Raw genomic sequence first — 14,641 nt, 5'->3', positions numbered from 1 at the left:
TTTCCATTTCACCATCCTGGTGGGTGAGTGGTGCACTTTTGTTCTGAAGAGTTAGGAGCAGGGGAGGTGGAAGGGGATAAGACCTTGCTCCCAGGGGCCGTCTCCTGATGGTCACTTTTGGCCCAGGGAAACTCTGGACACTTATTCCCTTAAAACTATTTGGTGTGCTCTCTTGGGACCTATGAACCCTAGTGTGAGGACCGCTGACCTGAGGATGCCTTCCATACCCCTAAGGACCTGTGAACCCCAGTTCAGGACCACTGACCTGAGGATGCCTTCATTTCCCACCTAGAGAGGTGAAAAAAGTGTCCTATCCCCTCTCACCCAGTGGCTTCTCTGGGGTCTTCACAACCCTGGAAGGTGGTGGGAAGAAAGAGGGCAGGCTGAGTCTATACATGCCTTGGGCAGGGCTTTGTCACTCAGTGAGAGAAGGAATGACAGTAACAGGGAGGGGAGAAGGCTTTTTGAGAACTGGGACTATTTTAGGTAGATTTGGAAACATCTGGAAGGGAATCAAACAGGAAGAAGAAGAAATTTACCTCTTACAAAGGGTTGTAAAGAGGTGTTCTGAGTGAGCCAAGGACCTTCTTTCTTTCAGCATATTTTAGCAGAAGCCAACAATGTGCCAGCCCTGTGGCAGGAGGAAGTCTGCAAGTCACCTGTCACTGCCTTCAGCGAGCTTATACTGTACACAGTTGGCCCAGGGAGGGGGAGGGAAGGGAAGAAAGTGGGAAGGGGAGGAAGAAGAGGGGAGAGGGGAAGGAGGGGATGGAGGAAGAGGAGAGAGAGGTGGGGGGGAGAAGAGAGGGAGAGAGAAAGAAAGAGAGAGAGGAGTTACTAGGCAGTTGTAATGCAGGGAGATCATAATGTGGGGTGATCAGCACAGAGGGCTGAGGGAGCACCCAGGAGGGGCCCTGATCCTGGCAAGGGGAGGGGTACCAGGGAAGAAGCCAGTCTGGAGGGAGCAAACACCTAAAACCAAATACTCAGGTGTCTGGAGGGGTGGGGTGCATTTTGGCAATATCCTTAGATCAGCACTGAGAGATAAGAACAGACCTGATGAGGAGTTTAACTGGGTATGAGGCAAAGGACTGCTCTGTTTCCTTAATAAGTCTTACAGCTCTCTTTCTCTCTCTCTCTCTCTCTGTATATATATACACACACACATATATTTAATCATATATATGATTAAAATAAAAAATTAAATTTATAAACAAATCCATAAATCTCCCACACAGAAGAATTCCAAATGATTTGTACTTTACCCTCAAGTGAGCATAAATCTCCACTCCTTAAGTCTCGTCTGTGCACAGTAACTTCCTTCCAAAGAGTACAGTCTGGAAAGGAGGGGAAGAGTAACTTCACACTGGAGAAACCTGACAAACCTCAGTCAGGGGATCAAGGTCAACATCAACAGTGATAAGTCATGTTGATGATATGTACCCTTGATATGATGTGATGATAATGGTACTTTACCTCTCAAAAACCCCATAACCCCAATCTAATCATGAAAAAAAGATATCAGACAAATTCCAATAGAGAGCATCCTACCTACCCAGTGTTCCTCAAAATTGTCAAGGTCACCTAAAACAAGGAAAAGTCTGAAAAACTGCCACAGTCAAGAGTAGCCTAAGGAGACATGATGACTAAATACAAGGTCATATCCTGGATGGGATACTGGAACAGAAAGAAGATATTAAGTAAAAACTAAGGAAATATGAAGTATGGACTTTAGTTAAAAATAATGTATCAATTTTGGTTCACGAATTTTAACAAATGTACCATACTGATGGAAGATGTTTATAAGGGAAACGATGTGAAGTTTATGGAAACTCTCCATTATCTTCTCACTTTTTCTATAAATGTAAAAACGTTCTAAAAAAAGAAAGTCTCAACAACAACAACGACAGCAACAAAATCTCTTTTAAAAAAACTAATTACTGGGCTTCCCTGGTGGCGCAGTGGTTAAGAATCCACCTGCCGATGCAGGGGACACGGGTTCGAGCCCTGGTCCCACATGCCGTGGAGCAACTAAGCCTGTGTGCCACAACTACTGAGGCTGAGCTCTAGAGCCCATGCTCCACAACAAGAGAAGCCACTGCAATGAGAAGACCACGCACCGCAACCAAGTGTAGCCCCCTATCGCCACAACTAGAGGAAGCCCCTACATAGCAACGAAGACCCAACACAACCAGAAATAAATTTTTAAAAAAACAAAAACAAAAGAACTACTTTGCAGCAACATGGATGGACCTAGAGATTATCATACTAAGTTGAAGTAAATCAGAGAAAGACAAATATCATATGATACCAGTTATATGTGGAATCTAAAAAAATGATACAAATGAACTTACTTACAAAACAGAAACAGACTCACAGGCATAGAAAACAAATATATGGTTACCAAAGGGGAAATGTAGGGGGGAGGGAAAAATTAGGAATTTGGGATTAACATATACACACTACTATGTACTAAATAGATAAACAACAAGGACCTACTATATAGCACAGGGAACTCTACTCAATACACGGGAAAAGAATCTGAGAAAAAAATATGTATAACTGAATCACTTTGTTGTACACCTGAAACTAACACAACATTGTAAACTGACTATACTTCAATAATAATAATAATAATAAAAACAGATCTACTATCAGCCTAAGGCTTCCTAGTCAGAAACAGTCTCCAATACTCTGAGGTAGAATAAAGAATGTAGACTATTTTTGGGGAATTCCCTGGTGGTCCAGTGATTAGGACTCCAGGGGCACAGGTTCAATCCCTGGTCAGGGAACTAAGATCCCACATGCCGCACGGCCAAAAAAAAAAAGAATGAAGACTGTTTTTCAATGAAAAGAAAAAACAAACTAATTACTCTCTTAAGTCAATTAAATTATTTCTTTCGGTCCCAGTCTTCATTCAGTCAACAATTACTACTATAGTTAACTTGTATTGAGCATTCTCTAGCTTTAGGCAGGCACAGAGTGACTTACATAGTATCCTATAATACAATGCTACAAGGTAGATTTTTCTCCTTTTACAGATTAGAAACTGAAGCATGAGAAAGCTCATTCATGCAGTTGTTTAATAAACAATTAGTTAGTGAATGCCTTACAGGTGCTGGGTCTCTTGGAGTAAATACCTGCAGGGGCCTCAAGTGCAACCATCCAGACTGAGCTCAAGCATGTGACCTCTGCTCCCCCCACCCCCACCCCACCCCCAGCTCCTCCTCCTCCCAAAGTTGTTACTGTACCATCTGCCAGGTGTCTCAAGAGCAGTCCTGCACTGGCCTCCTCCCTGGCCTCCCTCCCCCCAGTGTTTAACTTGACACTGAGCTCAGTGACCCTTCCTCAGAAATGTCTCCTCAGAGTTCATCCTCTCTGATGTGGACTCCACCCAAGCCTCCACCCATCTTTCCAGAACCCACATCAGATGGTTTCATCCCCAGCTAAAACCTTCTGATGGCCATTCAATAGCTTTCACAATGTAGCTACAACCGGTCCCATTTCTCCCACTGCCCTACTCCCAGTGCTCCAGCTCCCCCACACCCACCTGCAACATCACACTGTCTGCAGGTCTCTGCTCTTGGTTTTCTTGAGGCTTGCTTAATGCTTTCCCTTTTTTACCCTTGGAAATCATACACGCACTTCAAGTCTTAACTCAAATGCATCAGCTTTCATACACCAGTGTTCTCCCTCCCTGGCCCAGCAGTCAGCCCTTACCTGTCTCATAGCAACTACCACATGGGTTTTGAGGGGTCAGAGCTGGTGGATCTGTACCTCCAGCTGTGAGTTCCCTAAGGCATCTCTGTATTCTGGGTGCTCAGGAATGTCTGAGTTATTCCCCTCAGTCAGCTTCTGTTATGTAAAAGCAAAATGCCCATGTTTCATAATTAGGTGCCAGTAGAGATTGATGCAAGGAAAGCCATAGCAGTTATGAGGGAGAAGTTGTGGTCCAGAGAGGCTTCATGGAGATGGTGGACTTGAGAGTCCACTGTCAGATTAAAGCTACATTTAGAGTTTATTGAGCACATGCTCTACGTTGGATTGTGCTATCGCAAGGAACTTTCACCTAGATCACCTCATTTACTCTTCAATGCAGACCTACTAGGTATCATTATATCTATTTCTGTAGATGAGGAGACCAAAGCTAAGAGCATCAAATGCACACAGTGTCACAGGTACTGAGTGACTGGGCAGGAATAAGAAGGCTGGTCTCTGACTCTTACTCCAAAGTCCAGCCTAACATTAAAGAATGAGTATGTGGGGGAAAACTGCTGTAATCAACTCAACAGAGAGTATGTACTGAATCTGTAGCAAGCAACGCCCACTTAGGCCCCACCCCATACATCCCAGAGAGCAGTGGAACCAAGAGGGAGACTCTGGGGACAGTGAGGAGGTGGCTGGAAGGATTCTGTGTCCCTGAGACACCCCTCCTATGCTAACCACTCCATGCAGGGGGGACATTCTCTCTGCACAGTGCAGACCTGAGGATCCAGTTGTATACCCCTTCCCTCAGCTTGTACTGGCATCATGGAGAGTGTGGTGGTGAACCCTTCAGCATCTGCTTGGATTTGAATATTGCCTCCTGGCTTCCCCACTTCCTGGCCACATGACCGTGGACAAATTGCTCCACCATGTTGAATTTCAGTTGCCGGTTTCATAATGTGGGGAAAAGGGCAGTGCCTATTTCACAGCATTAGTGTGAAGATGAAATAACAATGAATATTAGGAACTTAGTGTGGTGCTTGGCACATAGTGGGTTACTCAGAAAAGGTATTTCTGGTTATTTGACCTCTGTCTGGACCTATCTGTATTTCCCTAAATGCAGCCGGCAGGTGATCTGGGGTGGAGCCTTACAAACTAGCAGCTCCCAAGCTGGGATCACTATTCCCAAGGCGGAAACCTCCCTACCTCCCAGCTCGGGCACCCTCCCTCTTGGGACCTAGCCTGCCGCGCAGCGCCCCTGGCGGTACAGCCGCGTCGTGGCCGCAGGTTTCGGGCAGGAGAAGCCGACCCGGGAGCAGCGAGAAGTTATTTTGGCCCACGAACCAGGCCGGGGCCACTGCAGGCCCAGAGAGCCTTCGGTGAGGGCTGGTGAGGGTCCAGTCCTCTGCGCCTATCAGGAAAGTTCGGCAAGAAAAGCATAACCACACAATGTACGGTGCACACCTGGACGCTTTTGAGAATACAGGAGGCGCGCTTAGTCATTACTCTCGGGCTACCAGTTAAAGCCAGGACACCGGTGACCCTGGCCTAGAGCCTTCACTTTAGCAAGGTAGCAAGGCCCATGGGCCCCAGAAGGGAACAGACTCCGTCTGGGTCGCCTAGGCCGGTGGAAGAGAGAAACCCAACAGCAGTTGCACCCAAACTCTCGCTGTTCCGCCTCTCTGGATTCCCCACCCGCCTCCAACATCTCTTGTCTCTCGTTCCTGCCAGGCTTTTCAGGCATTTCTTACCCGCTCCTGCGTGCTCCCACAGCGCTGTGGCCATGTTCCTGGGTACACGTCACGAGCATGGCTTCCTGCTGGCCAAGCCACCAGCTCTGCCACTTTCTGGACCTGGTGGGCCCCTGGATGTGGGAGAAGAGAGGCCAGTGCCTTGTGAAGGTAGGATTACGATGGCGATTAGATTGAAGAACGGGAGGTTCTCTTGGGGACCTAGGGCAACGGGCTGTTTATTTATTTATTTTAAAAAGTTATTTATTTTATTTTTAAAAAATTTTGGCAGCACTGGGTCTTTGTTGCTGTGCACGGGCTTTCTCTAGTTGCAGCAAGTGGGGGCTATTCTTCCTGCAGTGCGCAGCCTTCTTATTGTGGTGGCTTCCCTTGTTGCAGAGCACGGGCTCTAGAGCGCAAGCTCAGTAGTTGTGGCGCATGGGCTTAGTTGCTCCGTGGCATGTGGGATCTTGCCGGACCAGGGCTCGAACCTGTGTGCCCTGCGTTGGCAGGCAGATTCTTAACCACTGCGCAACCAGGGATGTCCCCAACGGGCTGTTTTAAAAGGTGGGAGCGGGAGCTGGACAGAGAGGCTGAGCAGTCTTCTGAGGGAGGGAAGCCTGGGCCTGAAAGGTGCTGGGGACCCGCTCCTTGTCTGTGGGTAGATTGCGCTGGGCGGGTGGGGGAAGGGGGTTTGAGAAAGCTGGGATTGCCTCCTGGTGTCAAAGCCTGGAACTGCAGCAGGGTCCAGAGGGGCCTGTGTTCAGCGGGGCCAGCCCACCACCCAGCTAGTCTACAGCTCGGACATGTGCAATGCTCCCCCACCCGACGCCCCTCGAGAGCGGGATAGGCCTTGCCCAGCCCCCGACACCACCACCACCCCGGCCCCGCCCTCCCGCCGCAGTCCTCACCGCATCTCCCAAGGGCCGGCCTCGCGACTTCTCTGCGGGAGCAAACGTGGGCATCTGAGAACCCGGAAATGACGTTAAAGGCGCGCGTCCCGGGGGCGGCAGTCAGCTGACCTGCTCGGGCGAGGTTGGGATCACCTGAGATCGGCTAGGGAGAGCCGGTGATCTCCTGGGGGCGGGAGTTGGGTGCAGTACTGCGCCAGATTCAAGGGGGAGAGCTCCCCGGTCTTCTCGCTCTATAAGGCGAGAGTGAGAAGATCCTCAGGATTTTAAAGAGGAGGAGGAGGCGGCGGATTGCCAGGATCTGTCAGATCCCTGTCGAGGCTGGGGAGTCGCAGCTTCCAGTCCGGGGAGACGGGGATCCCTGGGGGGAGCCCTGTTGTAATCCCTGGGCCCAAGACGGAGGACCCACAGGCCGGGCACCATGGCGTCTATCCTGGATGAATACGAGGACTCCCTCTCCCGCTCGGCCGTCTTGCAGCCCGGCTGCCCCAGCGTCGGCATCCCCCACTCGGGTAAGGGAAGTGAGGGCGCCGCTGCACCTCTTAGCTCTCCTGGCATCTGCAAGAGAGGAGCGGAGGGGTTGGCTCCAGGAGCTCGGGTTCACCTCCTGGACGTGCAGTCTGGGCCTAGGCCCTTGATTCTCCTCAGGCACTTATGGCCCCCAGCTGGTGGATGGTCGAAGATTGAAAGAGCAGCAAGAGCAGCCGCGTGATCTAGGCCCTGCCACTAGGGTCCTTCTAAGAGGGAACTGGGACTCAGATAAGGAAGTGTCTTGCTTACAGGGCCGCAGTTGGGAAAACAGAATAGGCTCAGATGAGAATAGGCTCAGATGAGAATAGGCTTCATCTGATTCAGTGTTTTTCCCACCAGGCCCCTTCTGGAGGTGGGAGGAAAAGAGTGGGCAAAGAACTGGTGAAATGGGAGTGTCGTAGGGGAAGGAGGGATGGTCCTAGAGGGAACTTTGTCACTGAACAGGGGAAAATGAAGTACTTTAGGCTTTTGCTAGAGCTGTGTGCAGCTGGGCGTTGAGGGGAAGTTTTTGCAGCAGTTTAACCAACTGATTGGAAGCATTCCCCAAGGATCCCTCCACCCTCATTCTTCTGGAGACTCACTGAGAGTATTACTGCATGGGCATGGAGGAGGGGAGAGAGCGGAACTAGACTACTTTAGTTGAGCTGGGATTGCTTGGCCAAAGATTGATAAGGGAGAACACCCAACCCTTCCCCACCCACCCCATTACCACTGGGAGCAGGTATATCATGGTGTAACAGCATCCCAAGGGTTCAAAGAATCAACCCCTCACTGATTTCAGAGATGTGGGAAGAGCCCAGAACCCCTAATGTAGCCTAAGACTAATGTAGAGGTGATTAGCAAACTGCTTGATATATTGGTATTCAAGTGGTGGCTAACCAAGGTCCCGGGGTAGCAATATGTTGGGAAGGTGGAGAGCAATATGTTGCCCTTCCTCCCTCTGTTCCATAGCTAACCTTTCCTTGGCTCCTCACCTAGGATATGTGAATGCCCAGCTAGAGAAGGAAGTGCCCATTTTCACGAGGCAGCGCATTGACTTTACCCCTTCTGAGCGTATCACCAGTCTTGTCGTCTCCTGCAATCAGCTCTGCATGAGCCTGGGCAAGGATACACTACTCCGGTAAGTGAGGACCCAAAAGGTTTAGGAGTAGGGAGTGGATTGGTGGTATTTTGGAACTACTGACTGACCGGGCCTTTTTTCCACTCTGGGCAGGTTAAACAGTGGATTTGGAATGTTCAGGAAATATCCTATCCCTTCCTAAAGAGAACCAGTAGAGTAGTAGACCCAGACTCTGAGCTCAGCTCTCCCACTTAACAGGGATGGAAAGTCATCCAGTCTTTCTGAACACATCCCTTCATCTGTTAAAGACAGTACCAACCCACAAGTTAGTCATGTAGATAAGCGAAACGGTCTAGAGTCCTGAAATAAATCCACTATAAATGGAAATAAAATATCTCAATAAAACTGGAAATAAATAGTATAAGTAAATGGAACTAATATATGACAAAGGTGTCAGCAAAATTGTTTATCTATCCAGAATAACCATCTGGGATGAAACAGAGCTAAACCTCTGTATCATAAAAATGAATTCTAAGTGGAATAATTATTTGAATATAAAAAATAGTGTGAATGTTAAAAGAATATTTAATAAATTTCAATGTTCTTGGGCTGAAGAGAGACCTTCTTACTCAAGCTGGAAAATCCAGAATCCACAAGGGAAAAGGTAGATAGATTTGACCACATAGTGATTGCTGTTATGACAGAATAAAAATAAAAAAGCATATGAAGCAGGTCAGGACAAAAGATGGTGGGAAAATAATGTTTTTCTACATATGACTGAAGATTTACATTCCTGTTCCTTAAAAAGCCCTTAGAAATTAATAAGAAAAAGACAGTCCAGGGAATTCCCTCGTGATCCAGTGGTTAGGACTCGGCGCTTTCACTGCTGGGGCCCAGGTTCAGTCCCTGGTTGGGGAACTAAGATCCCGCAAGCTGTGAGGTGCAGCCAAAAAAAAAAACAACGAAAAAAGACGGTTCAGTAGAAAAGGGAGGGTAAACAAGATAAACAAGCAGTTCACAGAAGAGGAACTACAAATTTTCCAGTAAACATCTGAAAATAATTTTCAGCCTGTGGGAAATGCAAATCAAAATCACAGTAAGATATCATTTTTTTTCAACCTATCAGATTAGCAAAAATTTTAAATAGCAATATATGATGCTGGTGAAGATACACAGAGATGGACTCTCATACATTGCTGGAAAGAGTATAAATTGCCACCATCTTTTGGAAAAATAATCTGGCAATATCTGTTAAACACTGAAATATCTATAACTTTGACCTGGCAGTCCCACTTTGGGGAATACATACCATAGAAAGAAAAGTACCAGTTTACAAAGGTATAGATACAAGGATGTTGATTCCAGCAGTATTTGTGGTAGGAAAAACTGGACCCAAGCTGCATATCCATCAATAGGAAAATGATTAAGTTATAGTTCACCCATAAAAGGGAATATTATGCAGTTATTAAAACAATGAGTTAGCTGTATCTGTTGACCCAGTGGGATGTTCATGAAATATCATTAAGTGAGAAAAGCAAATTATAAATTAATATGCATACACACACATATATACAATGTGAAAACATTTTTGTAAAAACTGATAAAATAAGCTTGTTTATATTATGAACATGGAGAAAGATGTTAACATCAGTTTTTTCCATTGGGAATAATAGGAGTTTGGGAAGAAAATCATTAACTTTTTCTTCATACACTGTTGTATTGATTCTTTAGTTAGAATGAGCATATAATTTGAAAAGAATTTAATAAGGGAAATACCTTAAATAGGAAATAATCTTAAGGGAGCACTCCTCAAGGTTATTGTGAAGGTTAGTTAAGGTCATACTAGCTCAAGCTCTTGGCATGGTGCTTGGTATATAGAAAATGCTCAGTAAACATTAGCTACTATTTGTTGTTCCCTTTTTACCCCGGCATTCTGGGATACCCCTGCCTATCTTCCTAGATGCACTGGAGGTATGTTGAGCAGAAGGAAAAGACTTCTGCTTAGTGACTTCTCAGAATGAAGTGGGGGTGTTCTCAGAGCGGGGTGTTCTCAGAGCTGAGCGTTCTTAAGGAGGACCCCACATGTGTTTCAGAGTTCCCTTGGGATTGTATTCAGAATTTTGTGTGTCTATGTAGATTTCAGGGAAGAAAGGCTGTGCCTTTCATCAGATTATAAAGAGGTCTGTGATTCAACAGAAGGATCTGCCCTTCTCTGGAGTGAGGCTGTGACTCTTGTCCCAACAGCATTGACTTAGGCAAAGCAAATGAACCCAACCACATGGAGCTGGGGCGCAAGGATGATGCCAAAGTTCACAAGATGTTCCTGGACCCTACTGGTAAGTGGTGGTAGAGTTCTGAGATGGGGGGTAGGGGGTGGGGGGTGTTGAGGGTAGGTCACTGCCTGGGTGGGTGGGATCTGAGGGTGGGAATGGCAGCATCCTCTAGGGTGCCATGCTCTCCCCCACTCCAGGCTCTCACCTGCTGATCGCTCTGAGCAGCACTGAGGTCCTCTACGTGAACCGTAATGGACAGAAAGTTCGGCCCCTGGCACGCTGGAAGGGGCAGCTGGTGGAGAGTGTGGGCTGGAACAAGGCCCTGGGTACTGAGAGCAGCACAGGCCCCATCCTGGTCGGCACTACCCAAGGCCAGATCTTTGAAGCAGAGCTCTCAGCCAGCGAGGGTGGGCTTTTCGGCCCTGCCCCGGATCTCTACTTCCGTCCGTTGTATGTGCTAAACGAAGAAGGGGGCCCAGCACCTGTGTGCTCCCTCGAGGCGGAGCGGGGCCCTGAAGGGCGTGGGTTTGTCATCGCCACCACTCGGCAGCGCCTCTTCCAGTTCATAGGCCGAGCAGCCGAGGGAGCTGAGGCCCAGGGCTTCTCAGGGCTCTTTGCTGCCTACACTGACCACCCACCACCATTCCGTGAGTTCCCCAGCAGTCTGGGCTACAGTGAGTTGGCCTTCTACACCCCCAAGTTGCGCTCTGCACCCCGGGCTTTCGCCTGGATGATGGGGGATGGCGTGTTGTATGGCTCGTTGGACTGTGGGCGTCCCGACTCCCTGCTGAGTGAGGAGCGGGTCTGGGAGTACCCAGAGGGGGTGGGTCCTGGGGCCAGCCCACCCCTGGCCATCGTCCTGACCCAGTTCCACTTCCTGCTGCTGCTGGTGGACCGGGTGGAGGCGGTGTGCACGCTGACGGGGCAGGTGGTGCTGCGGGACCACTTCCTGGAGAAGTTTGGGCCGCTGAAGCACATGCTGAAGGACTCCTCCACAGGCCACCTGTGGGCCCACACCGAGCGGGCCGTCTTCCGCTACCAGGTACAGCGGGAGGCCCGGGATGTCTGGCGCACCTACCTGGACATGAACCGCTTCGACCTGGCCAAAGAGTATTGCCGAGAGCGGCCTGACTGCCTGGACACGGTCCTGGCCCGGGAGGCCGACTTCTGCTTCCGCCAGCATCGTTACCTGGAGAGTGCCCGCTGCTACGCCCTGACTCAGAGCTACTTTGAGGAGATTGCCCTCAAGTTCTTGGAGGCCCACCAGGAGGAGGCGCTGGCCGAGTTCCTGCAGCGAAAACTGGCCAGTTTGAAGCCTGCTGAGCGCACCCAGGCCACACTGCTTACCGCCTGGCTGACGGAGCTCTACCTGAGCCGACTCGGGGCCCTGCAGGGTGACCCTGAGGCCCTGAACCTCTACCGGGAAACCCGGGAGCGTTTCCGCGCCTTCCTAAGCAGCCCCCGCCACAAGGAGTGGCTCTTCGCCAGCCGGGCCTCCATCCACGAGCTGCTCGCCAGCCACGGGGACACAGAGCACATGGTATACTTCGCTGTGATCATGCAGGACTACGAGCGCGTGGTGGCATACCACTGCCAGCATGAGGCCTACGAGGAGGCCCTGGCTGTGCTGGCCCGCCACCGTGACCCCCAGCTCTTCTACAAGTTCTCACCCATCCTCATCCGTCACATCCCTCGCCAGCTGGTGGATGCCTGGATTGAGCTGGGCAGCCGGCTGGATGCCCGGCAGCTCATCCCTGCCCTGGTGAACTATAGCCAGGGTGGCGAGGCCCAGCAGGTGAGCCAGGCCATCCGCTACATGGAGTTCTGCGTGAACGTGCTGGGCGAGACTGAGCAGGCCATTCACAATTACCTGCTGTCGCTCTATGCCCGAGGCCAGCCAGCCTCGCTGCTGGCCTACCTCCAGCAGGCCGGGGCCAGCCCCCACCGGGTACATTATGACCTCAAGTACGCGCTGCGGCTCTGTGCTGAGCATGGCCACCACCATGCTTGCGTCCATGTCTACAAGGTCCTGGAGCTGTATGAGGAGGCTGTGGACCTGGCCCTGCAGGTGAGCCAATGAGCCTTGACCCTGTCCAGGAGAGGGGCCTGGAGAGCAGTAGCTTCAGGTGCTGAAGGGTCAGAGGGACACTGTGGCTAGGGGGTGCTGGCTTCTCTCCCAGATAGGAACTGTAGTATAGAGGTTAAGAACACAGACTCAAGTCAGGGTTTGAATTCTGGTTCTGCCTCTTACTAAGCTGTGTGACCTCAGGCTGGTTTCTGAACCTCTCTTTGCCTCAGATTATTCAGACGCAAAATGGGGATGATGTTATAGTACTTCCCTCACGGGTAAATTCTGCATACCTGCTAGCCACAATTGCAGAAGGGGAAAGTGCTGAGTTGCATTGCTCAAATCATGAATTGTCACCTGCGTAGGATCGTGTGAAGTGCTATTTAAAATTTGAGGGGGGGGCTTCCCTGGTGGCGCAGTGGTTGAGAGTCTGCCTGCCGATGCAGGGGACACAGGTTTGTGCCCCGGTCCGGGAGGATCCCACATGCCGCGGAGCGGCTGGGCCCCTGAGCCATGGCCGCTGAGCCTGCGCGTCCGGAGCCTGTGCTCCGCAACGGGAGAGGCCGCAACAGTGAGAGGCCCGCGTACCGCAAAAAATAAATAAATAAAATTCGAGGGAATTCCCTGGCGGTCCAGTGGTTAGAACTCTGCACTTTCACTACCAAGGGCGTGGGTTTGATCCCTGGTCGGGGAACTAAGATCCCGCAAGCCACGCAGCGAGGCCAAAAAAAAAAATGGAATTCCTGGGTCTGAACCCAGGACTTACTGAATCAAAATGTCTGTGGGTGGGGCCCAGAAATCTGTATTTTGGATGTGCTCCCCAGGTGATTTGTAAATTCACTAAAATTGCAGGCCCACCATCATAAGTAGCGTTTGCGTAGCTCTGACAGAGGCAGGCCCATTACTGAGACAGGTTCCTTCCCAGCCCCGAGGAGCCCCGTCTCACTTGCTGCCAGGAGTGCTGGGCCTCTGTCTTTCCCACAGACCCTGTCCTGAGTGGGACCTGACCCTAACGCTCTCAGCCTCCCCACAGGTGGACGTGGACCTGGCCAAGCAGTGTGCTGACCTGCCCGAGGAAGATGAGGAGCTGCGCAAGAAGCTGTGGCTGAAGATTGCTCGGCATGTGGTGCAGGAGGAGGAGGATGTGCAGACGGCCATGGCCTGCCTGGCCAGCTGCCCCCTGCTCAAGATCGAGGACGTGCTGCCTTTCTTCCCTGACTTCGTCACCATCGACCACTTCAAGGAGGCGATCTGCAGCTCGCTGAAGGCTTACAACCACCACATCCAAGAGCTGCAGCGGGAGATGGAAGAGGCCACGGCCAGCGCCCAGCGCATCCGGCGAGACCTGCAGGAGCTGCGGGGCCGCTATGGCACCGTGGAGCCCCAGGACAAATGTGCCACCTGCGACTTCCCCCTGCTCAACCGCCCTTTTTACCTCTTCCTCTGTGGCCACATGTTTCACGCTGACTGCCTGCTGCAGGCCGTGCGGCCTGGCCTGCCGGCCTACAAGCAGGCTCGGCTCGAGGAGCTACAGCGAAAGCTGGGCGCCGCTCCACCCCCTGCCAAGGGCTCTGCCCGGGCTAAGGAGGCCGAGGGGGGCGCTGCCACCGGGGGGCCCAGCCGGGAACAGCTCAAGGCTGACCTGGATGAACTGGTGGCCGCTGAGTGCGTGTACTGTGGGGAGCTGATGATCCGCTCTATTGACCGGCCCTTCATCGACCCTCAGCGCTACGAGGAGGAGCACCTCAGTTGGTTGTAGGAATGTGTCAACCCCGATAGGCGGGCAGGCGGTCGGGGGCTGTCCCTTCTTGGGAAGGCCACAGCGTCATCTGTCCTTGGTCTGCTGGGCTGGGACTGTGGTGGGGGGGAGCGGAATCATAGCTGTTGTCCTCGAGGGGTGAGTTATGAGTGCATTCTGCCAGCTGCCCGTGCTGTTCTTCAGGGCTGCCTTAGAGCTGCTGTTTTGCCAGGCCGTCAGCCTGCTTCCCAACAGAGGGCCTTAGCCTGGAGAAGTCAGAATTCTGACCCCACTACCATCCCCCCTGCGTCTAACAGCTCTTTCTTCCTTTTCCCTCCTCACACACATCATGTTCTCTTTCTGGAGCACTACCTACCATTATTCCTTTTCACTCTGTGGCTCTTCTCTCTCAGAAGCCCTCTCTTCTGTCGGCTTCTAGGTCCCACAGGTGAAAAGACAACCCCTCCAAGTCCTGGGCATGGGATGGGGGGAAAGGTGGTGCTGATGGTGGGCATGCTCTTGTGCACACTGGGGCTCCAGTGTGAGGGATACCCTGGGGCAGAGGACCTCACGGAGGACAGTGGGAGATGGTGATGGGGTGGAGAGCATTAAACTGTCTGCACTG

General features: G+C 51.1%; 2 protein-coding genes across 2 annotated transcripts in view; one reads left to right on the top strand and one right to left on the bottom strand.

The window, feature by feature from the left end:
* Positions 1-6,505, bottom strand: part of RHOV (ras homolog family member V) — a 22,983-nt gene extending 16,478 nt beyond the window's left edge. Inside the window, exons 1-3 of the mRNA XM_029236984.1 lie at positions 6,347-6,505; positions 5,457-5,569; positions 1,266-1,337 (exon numbers count right to left, since the gene is read on the bottom strand). Of these exons, the coding sequence (XP_029092817.1) occupies positions 1,266-1,337; positions 5,457-5,490 (106 nt within the window). The 5' untranslated portion in view covers positions 5,491-5,569; positions 6,347-6,505. The remainder of the gene's footprint in view (positions 1-1,265; positions 1,338-5,456; positions 5,570-6,346) is intronic.
* On the top strand, positions 6,427-14,641 carry VPS18 (VPS18 core subunit of CORVET and HOPS complexes). The gene is made up of 5 exons (XM_029236977.1): positions 6,427-6,858; positions 7,856-7,997; positions 10,182-10,273; positions 10,408-12,278; positions 13,312-14,641. The coding sequence occupies exons 1-5, from the start codon at positions 6,768-6,770 to the stop codon at positions 14,035-14,037; spliced, it is 2,922 nt and encodes a 973-aa protein (XP_029092810.1). The 5' UTR covers positions 6,427-6,767; the 3' UTR covers positions 14,038-14,641.

This window comes from Monodon monoceros, unplaced genomic scaffold, assembly GCF_005190385.1.
Source record: "Monodon monoceros isolate NGI ecotype Baffin Bay Population unplaced genomic scaffold, NGI_Narwhal_1 Super_Scaffold_21, whole genome shotgun sequence".
Lineage (NCBI taxonomy): Eukaryota > Metazoa > Chordata > Mammalia > Artiodactyla > Monodontidae > Monodon > Monodon monoceros.
This window is presented reverse-complemented; position numbering and strand designations above follow the sequence as displayed.